The sequence below is a fragment of the Lytechinus variegatus genome, chromosome 11 (assembly GCF_018143015.1).
Source record: "Lytechinus variegatus isolate NC3 chromosome 11, Lvar_3.0, whole genome shotgun sequence".
In the NCBI taxonomy this organism is placed as follows: domain Eukaryota; kingdom Metazoa; phylum Echinodermata; class Echinoidea; order Temnopleuroida; family Toxopneustidae; genus Lytechinus; species Lytechinus variegatus.
This window is the reverse complement of record NC_054750.1, coordinates 2465133-2474804: the sequence shown is the minus strand read 5'-3', so window position 1 is coordinate 2474804 and position 9672 is coordinate 2465133. Positions and strand designations below refer to the sequence as shown.

General features: G+C 38.0%; 1 protein-coding gene across 1 annotated transcript in view; it reads left to right on the top strand.

Moving 5' to 3' along the window:
- Nucleotides 1-2087: 2087 nt before the first annotated feature.
- LOC121423947 (zinc finger SWIM domain-containing protein 5-like) overlaps nucleotides 2088-9672 on the top strand; it is a 51177-nt gene continuing 43592 nt past the window's right edge. The window contains exons 1-3 of the mRNA XM_041619495.1: nucleotides 2088-2502; nucleotides 5876-6024; nucleotides 7232-7382. Of these exons, the coding sequence (XP_041475429.1) occupies nucleotides 2103-2502; nucleotides 5876-6024; nucleotides 7232-7382 (700 nt within the window). The 5' untranslated portion in view covers nucleotides 2088-2102. The remainder of the gene's footprint in view (nucleotides 2503-5875; nucleotides 6025-7231; nucleotides 7383-9672) is intronic.

The window sequence follows — 9672 nt, the reverse complement described above, 5'->3', positions numbered from 1 at the left end:
GACAGCTTTACAACACGTCGTCATTTGAGCGTAATAGTGATTTAGAAATTATGGGTCAATTTCGATATTGGAGGAAAAAAAATCATTTTATGATTAATAGGGGTAAGGTATCAAGAGGATATACATGTATGAAAAAGGGAAAAAAATGAAAGAAGCTAACCTGCACTTGGCCGAAAAGTAAGGTTAAGTTTACTTCAGTGAATGAACTTGAGAGGGTGGTGTTTTTAAAAGCCTGAGATTATTTATGCAACCATAGTTGGTCTCGTTTTGATTTTGTTTATGCTTTGAGTCGTGCAGTTGCTAATCGCTAGGCTTTCCCCAGATGTACTTGTTTCATGACATTCTCTCTTTATAATTTCATACTGTCTAGATGCTTTGAAGTCATGCAGGTTGTATTGTGCTCCATGCTTTTATGTTTTGTGGCAACCCCCTCCCCTCTCCTCAACTCTTATTTCTTCCATTCCAGACGGATCTTTCAATAGATTTGCCATCAACAGATGAAAAGAATAATTACCGGTGTAATAAAACATATGCTTTGTATGTCGGGATGATTATTCATGCTAAGTGATTTGCTGAAAAATTCAACGATCACAAATAATTCCATGGCCCCAAGCTACAGCTGTAGTAAATCATACTTTTTGCGTTCCCCTGCCTGAGTTATTGTCCGCATGAGAATACTTCTACCATGCAAATATGAAAATAGTAAATCATTCCCAAGCCAACGTATAATAAATGAAGTTGGCTACTGCGCTAGATTTATAAATCATGCTAGATGCAGATCAACCTCGTGCAGTCCCCTTGATTGTAAAGCAGTACTAAATGACTTAATTGAAGTAATTTGTCATTGGAGCCTTTTTTTGATGTATTGTTAAGAGAAAGAGAGAGGATAATATCTTACACAAAAGGAAATACCACTTACAAACAAGAATATGATATCATACAATTTATCAGAATTAATTAGGTCATGTCATTGATTACCGTACATGTTATTGTCCTCATAATGATATTGAAATGTGCTTCTTTGTTCAGGTTTGTACGAATCTATTTTAATCTCTGGAATTCTTCCACAAATTTGACCCTCTTACAATCGTTAATCCTCTGAAATCTCAAAATTTGCATAATATGGCATATGATTTGTACAGAAAATGTACATATATTTAAAAAATCTAAATTGGCGATTAGAAACTTCAAGAGGAAAGGATTACTATGCGATACAATGCAGTCAGGCAAGGGAACTTTACCAAAATGGTATTAAAATTTAAATTATGAGGATTCTTAATGGAAGCACTTAAAAAAGAAGAAAAATATTTTTTTTCACTATGCAGTACCAATACAGTGCATGTGTACATCATGAATTATTCAAGATCCTACTAACCACATTTGAATGCTTGCTATAAAGATAAAATCGGCATGCAATTATTTACCGAAAGTGCTTGAGTACTAAATATAAAAGTTAAAGTTAGGTGTGTACAGACTGTAATACAGTACTTGTAGTTGAATTTCATGGTACGTGTACCTGCATTGCCAACTAAAACCACTGTGGAATACATGTATGTGGCATACATAAAAGATGTATAATGATATGCAAATTTTATCAGGCAATGAATTAACAACAATGCCCTCTATTATTACCATTCTGTACGTGTGCCAGATGGATGTTGAGAATAAAACAATGCCATTGGGCATTTGAGTTATCGGTGTGAATTATGAATTATTGAAAGGATGCCAAGGTGGACTTATTCCAAAATACAGTATGTTTCAGTTATTATTTGAATGTGGCATGCTACAAACTTATCACTTTTGTTCAGTAATTTGTTTCAGACAGCTAGACTAAAATGTGTGTCAGATTGATGATATTGGGTGCTGTTTATTTTCTTATTTCCCTCTTTTTTTTTTTGGGGGGGGTTCAGATTACGATTCTTTTTTTCTCTTGCCTATTATAACTCTGTTTCGTATGATTTTGCATGTTATCTGGTGTTTCCTTTTGTCATTGTTCTCTTTTGATTCTTATCGATCAAAGAGATTGATTTTTAGAAGTGTCTCCTTTGGCATGATACTTAATACCTGATATTCAATTTAAATTGTGTTAGTGTTTCTAAACCATGATCTCACTTCTACAAATTCTTTTTTTTTCCACCTCAGGGTTCCATCTTAGTGGTACGGTCAGTGAACCCAGCGGTCAACTATACGAGCCAGAACAGAGGCATAGGGTATCGATTAGCTTTGATCGCTGCAAGATCACTGCGGTGACCTGCACCTGTGGCAACCGCGACATCTTCTGGTGCCAACATGTGGTGGCGCTCTCACTTCACAGAATCCGGCGGGCGCGGGAAGTCCAGCTGCGCCTGCCCATCTCCGAGACGTTGCTTCAGATGGATCGGGAACAACTCCAGAAATTTGCTCAGTACCTCATCGCCGCACATCACACAAATGTCCTGCCAACGGCGCAAAAACTCGCAGACGAGATCCTGCAGTCAAAGTCAGAAATCAACCAGCTCGCAGGTAACTTAAAGCTTCTGTTTTAGTGAACCTATACGTTTAAGCTTCCTAGGTAGAGTTAAATGTCTTTGTCTGTAGTTGTATATGGCCAAGGAAAGTTTAGTAGGAAGTATGAGATAGAGAAACCACTTGCTGTCTGCAAACTTCCTGACAAAGATTGCTTTCTACCCTCTATTTCCTCTCTTCGAATCAACAAACAATGAAGTTCTTTGGCTGAAAACAGAGATGAAAGTGAAATGGCTAGGTTTAATGTGTGGCAACAGACAATATAATATAATCCCTGGCAAAGCCTCTCATTGAAACCAAAGACTCGGAAACATCTGATACTCTAAAATAATCAAAGTGGTGCTTTAGGATTTGAACGCTATCACGAAGGCCTGCAGAAGAGTGTCATCGGCCTACGTTGTAAATTGTCACAAATTTATGTGAAACTTTTGTAACCAGACCCTTTGTTTTGAGTTTTGAATGTTTGTAAGAGGTTTGGTCTTGGCACTCTTAACCTTCTACTACATGAACCTTGATTCATGGAGCCAGCCCTTGAAGCAAAATGCCTCAACGTTGCCTGATACTGAAAACAGGAGGAGGTAAAAGGGCCGACGGAAGATCCACCAAATCTGCAGGAAATTACTGGAAATGGCTCGATCAGCTGGCGCACCCGCTGAAGATCCACCGCTCCGTTGACAACAAGGAAGCTCGGTGCATTAAAACACTGACTTTCCTTGCTCCTTGGCGGGGCAGCTCTCTGCCAATTGCTAGTTTCCATCTTCTTGGGGTGACACGGAAAATGACAAGGTCTAAGCCACTCTTCAACAATCACAGGTGTAGCATGTTGATACCTGAACGGTTGCACACAGTCAGAAGATTGATCTTGTCATTCCTTGATCTGAACTCCAATCCAGTCATGCCTCTCACCAGTTCTAAATATATATGCATTTGGTGACTTGTTCTGCAGTGCATTTGATTGTAATACATGTACTGTATGTACATGTAGGTCATATGCAGGGAGCCTATTTATAGATATCAATGACTATATGGAAATTGACAGATTGCCAGGGAGTCCTGAAATTCCATTGATCCTGAATATGGGCAGTATTAATGCTGGTTTTTGGTAGGATTATTGACTTGAATTTGAGTATTTCATGCTTAACCCGAACTAGATATTCAAATATGCAGTTATGTGGAATTGCAAATCCTGAGTACAACAAGCAGAGAAATTTTAGCTTTTCCTGCAACTTGGTAATCATTGTTTAACAAATCATCCATTCAAGTTTTAAGTTACTCTGGTCAAAGTTCACTTTTAATTTTGCTACAATTGAATAAAAAATTAAAAGGGTAAATCCTCCCAATTACATGGTTTCGTGGAATAAATTATAATTTCACGGAAGAGCAAATCTTTCTGTTCCTCACAGAGCGTTTGCTGATACTCCATATTCTCTTCCTTCCTGTCTCGAGTTCCCTGCAACAAAATACTGAAACGAATGCCGGAATCCTGGATGTTATTTACTCTACATGTAGGTCAGTGCCCAATGCCGCAGAAATTTCATACAAGAAAAAAAAATTGAACTCCTCGTCTTGTGCCCTCTAAACAGAAAGATGTCAAACCAGTAGGTGGAATTCAAAATAAAAGCCATTTACCACTGCACCAAAGCAAACCATTGTGCTTCATTTAGATGTGGAACTGGAACGGAAGAAACGTGGATTGAATGAGGATATAGAAACGAGTGACCCAATTGAGGCCGACTTTATTTGGGTGTTCGGTAGGGTTCTGTGCTCAGTCATTGATTATAGGGAGGGTTGAATAGGATGGTAAAAATGAATCGTTACCTTGGCATTTCCACCTTCCTCTGGCTTCATTGATTCTCATAAGCTTTGCTGCAATTCTCTCTTTTTCACTCCATATGCAGAGAAGGCTTGACATAACAATGAAAACATGAGCGGTGTGTTGATATTTTCAGTTACGGAATGCATTATTATCTGTATTTCCATAGTGAAAACATTTGCGGAACCAGTACCTTCCTTGGTGAGGGTGCGATGTGGGTTTACTGGGTTAGTGGTTCTGGCTCTTGTCTCTCTAACAGAGGGTCATGGGTTGTAAACCCAGCCATGGCTGTTTTCCTTCAGCAAGAAAATCATCCATATTGTGCTGCATTTGACCCGGGTGAGGTGGCTGTGAATGGGTTCCTGGTAGTTATAAAATTTTATTGTCCTTTGTAAGAAGCACTGTAGAAATCCAGCTATTATTATAATGATGATGATGCTAGAGCAGGGGAAATATTTGATATTGGAAATATCAGAGGGAACACTAACACGCCATGTAGCCCTACAACTGTTTTTTTTCCCGCATGCGATCTGGGATGAAGGTTAATATACCCTTTAGGTTAATGAAGGTTAATATCCCCATTTGGAGCATTATGGCCCAGTGGATTAGTCTCCTGACTTTGAAACAGAGGGTCGTGGGTTCGAATCCCAGCCATGGCATAATTTCCTTCAAGAAATTCATCCACATTGTGCTGCACTCAACCCAGGTGAGGTGAATGGGTATCTGGCAGGAATTTATTCCTTGAAATGCCACTGTAAAAGGCTGCAGGGCTAAAGCCTGGTAATAATATCCAAGTCCTTTGGAAGCACATAGGGGCGTTATGATGGCATGATGTGATATGCACTATCTAACTGCGTTATTATCCCCTAACAAGAATAAGTCCCTTGACTTCTGTCGGTTCATTTGCAATGCTGCATTACAACATGGACTTTTAGAGCGTTTGGATCATTAGATGGCTTGTGAAAATGATTTAATAATTTCCTGCTGTTTGCTTATTACTTTCATTTCCGTGGATGTACATGTAGAGTTTGGGATTTTAATGAGCCATTAGTGGTATTTCAAAGAAAAATTACTGGAGCTGATTTGCAGAGATCTACTAGATTCATTTATATTAGTTAAAAACCTGAGATTTTTCAAATGGACTCAACTTGTGTACATGTACATTTAACCAAATGTTGTGTAAAATATTAGCCACATTGGATTTGATAATTGCATGGATTAGCTGAATTTTTAGGGAAAATTAAATTTGTGAAGATAATTTGCTTAGATCCCATAGATCATTAATTCATTAATTGATGTTCAGTACCTAGGAATCCTAGGATTTCCCAAATTAACTCAACTTTTGTGCACCAACTTTTGTGTATACATGTTATACCAATCACATTCAATCTTTCAGGAAATTTACCCCTTATTGGATGAAGTCATTTGTACCCCAATCTAAGAGTTTATTATCAGTTGATGATTGTGTAGTTTCTAAAGCATTGCAAACTACACTTTTTACCAAATCAATCTGAAAAATGTATCTTTATGTACATTGTATATTTGTGCTTGCCTCAGGTGCACCTGACCCTACAGCTGGAGCCAGTATAGATGACGATAGCTGTTGGCATCTCGACGAAGAACAGGTCCAAGAACAGGTCAAACTCTATCTTCAGCAGGGAAGCTATTATGACTCGGGGAAACAACTTAACTCATTATTTGCCAAGGTGAAAATCTTCAGACATGATGATGATGACAATGATGATGATATTGATGATATTGAAGATGATGATGATGATGATGATGATGATGATAATGATATTGATGATAATGATATTGATGATAATGATGATGATGATGACGATGGGGATGATGATGATGATGATGATGATGATGATGAAGATGATAATGATATCGATGACATTGATGACAATGATATTGATGATGATGATGATAATGATATTGATGATAATGAAGATGATGATGAGGATGGTGATGATGATATGATGATGATGAGGATGGTGATGATGATATGATGATGATGATGAGCAGTGATGATGAGTAGTGATGATGATGATGGCGATGATAGTAATGATACGGATGATGATAATGATATTGATGATAATGAAGAGGGTGATGATATTGATAATAACAAGAAGTAAAGTAACAACATTCAAAGGGCCATTGATATGAATGTTTCAAAGTGCCTAGGTGGAGTGATTTTCTGATATTTCACAACTAATCATAGTTCTAAACTCAACCAAAAAAAAAAAAAAAAGAATAATTAGTGAAAAAATATTATAATTTATATTTTTATAAAATTCAATCAATTAAATTTTCAATAAAATTAGATATTGTATAATTGTCTTCTTTATCCTTGTCTTAATGGAGAAACTAATGTGGGTGGTATTAGCAAAGAGTCTAAATGTACATGGAAATGAAGTGTAATCCCCTCCCCCTTTGCAAAATAACATTCCATATTTTAGCAAATTATCCAAACAATTTGGTTCTATGAAGTATTTCAGACTGAACGTTGGGAAGTTGGGTTTTATTAGTGTTAATAAGGGTGTAATATAATGTAAAGATGAAGTTAAATTATTAATAATTTACAGTTTATGAAGCAGTTTGTCATGACTGGCAATCACTGTGGTACCTCAAGAGCCAACATAAATCAATGTTTTTTGTTATCATGGTATTAATGACCAAGTTATCATTGATCATAAATTTCATGGAAAGGGGCCCTGCAGTTTACAACATTGTTAAAAAAATTGTGTTTGTTGTCACTGGTGCATTAGGAAACTCTGTTCAGAATGGAATTTAGAAAAATAAGAAGTATTTTGGCATTCCTCTTCATTCCATACTTTCTGTATTAAACTTATCCTCTTAAACAGTGATCTTTCTCTAAAGAAACGAAACATTTCCCATTTTCACCAGGTACGAGAAATGTTACGGGTTAGAGACTCCAACGGAGCACGCATGTTAACGTTAATCACAGAACAGTTCATGGTAGACCCTAGGTTGCAACTATGGAGACAACAGGGGACGCCCATGACAGACAAACACAGACAACTCTGGGACCAACTAGGTAAGTCTCTCTCTTGAAGTGTTCCCCAAGAGTTCTTGGCCCTGTCTTACGAAGAGTTGCGATAGACTTTAATCATTCTCAAATTGTGATCTAAATTTGTGTAGTTTAAGAGATATGAATTTTAGATCAATTGCAACTCGAGTCTGACTGAAGCTATCGCATCTCTTGGTAAGATGGAGCCCTGTTGGCCGAGGTATATATTTTTTTATTTTCCAGTGTTAGAATGAGGCTGAGCACCAGCAGAGTGGTACTCCTGTCATAATGCTCTATGGCAGGTTGTACCTACGGTCACAGTTGTACCGTAGTCTCACCAGCGGAACTGAATCCAGCCCGACCAAAGCTATTAGGTTATTACCATTGGCATACCATTGGTCGGCTTAGAGTCTGTTTTGTTAGGGTTGACTGTAACATTACTGACTGAAAGGGTAGTTGCCATTCGATATCCTCAGTAGTAAGCTGGATCTACACCTTCTGTTTCCAGGACTTCTCAGGTTGTATCTAGTGTTTCTAGCCAGGGTCTCTGCTTGGACAAATAAGACTTCCCTGGAACATCTGTTTGCAGAGTCGAATGTAAAAACCTTGGCCTTGATCATGCACTAATCCTAATCAAACCTTGATCGTTTTCTTGCTGTATTATCAAAATAGACCCATATCATAAATTACAATCCTAAACCTGCTTGTCCCATAAAAGATGATGGAAGAAATGCTACAGAACCAACTGTTCAGTACCCGAGAACTACAGAATGTGTTCTCTGTATTAACTCCCTTTTCAAGCCTCTGTGATGTCTGTTTTGGAGTTGAAAATTCATGTTCGGTTTCGAGCACAGAGATTTGAATCAAAATAATCTTTAATTATACTTAAGACATTTATTTTTCTTTGATTGTAAACTGATATCCTCATAAAATCATTTTACATTTGCTATTTTTGCTTTTTGAAATGCTTCACACTTTAAAAATAGAATGTTGTAAATTAAGGGAAGTCCTATGAGATCAGAGACTGAATAAGATGATCGTGCTAGATTATCTAAGGGGCATCAGTATAGGGCCAATATCAACAGAGTCCAAGTCTCTGACCTGTCAATATATGATGCTAATAATGTTAGAATACAGACTTCCTAGGGGGATGAAAAGATTCAATTTCTGAATTCTTGGCTGCAAGTTTTGAGCCAAAAACGAAAGCCAGTTGTCGAGTCTATTCTAGCATGACGGAGCAATTTGTTTAATGGGTGTCATCGGTATTTCATTTCCATTGTTTCCATTTACTTGTCAAAAGACATCTTTCCATGCTAGACAAAAAGTCCCGAGCGCTGTCCAAGATGTTTTCGATTTGACAAGACTCTGTTAGTTGCCTGATCTTCTGGCTCATGAAGCGGTACTGTGTTTGTGACATTACAGATGCGTGTCTTCCAATTGTTCTGAAATTAATCTAATTTGTAGTCTGCCTTACATTAATAATCAATAAGATTTTTCTTTAATTCGTAAAGTTTCTGATTGTGATAGCCTTGTGGATGTTTGCCCTTCAGTTCTTTGAGAAGATGCTCATGTACAAACATGAATAGTTTCTAGCAAATAACGATGTTTAGTTTTAAGTACAGTCCTAATGATTGTTTAGCTATTATACTTTTCCTTGAAGTGTTCTCTAGGTCCATGCAATTCTCAAAAGCAAACTGAGATAACAGTGTATCTTGAAAAGCACTGCATGTGTATTACAAGTTAATATAACAAATACCGGACTGACAGTTGTGTCGATGTGAAGTTGCACCATGAGAACTGTCTTGACATTGGACATTAGTCTGTGGCACATGGAGCAGTGTCACATGTTACTTGGAAAGAGCGGAGACACGTTTGGCCTGAATTCCCACAATGACAAGGCATCGGGACTCTCCTGTCCGCTTCCGCAACCTCCCCCTTTTTCCTGACCGCCATTCTTACGTATCGTGATTCAGACGGACAGAGAAAGAAGGAGAGAGTGACAAATTCAAAGTACGTTCACCCCTTCTCCCAAGACTTTGCCACAAACCAGAGGAAAGAAAAAAAAAGTTGATTAAGACTTAATTAGCAGGGGCTAATGAGAGGTGATGGCTGTGGGCCTAATCACCTTCTCATCGCGTTTGGGTGCTCCGTTGGCGGACTGCTGGCGTGTAGTGGGAGGGCGCCAAATTGTGATTCTCTTCCTGCCTCTTATCAGGCTCAAGGGGGTGACGGAGAGAGAGAAACATGTGAATCACTATTTGAGGCAGTTTGGAATGGGAAGTAAGGCAAAATGAGGGTGAGATTGTAGAGGTAGTCC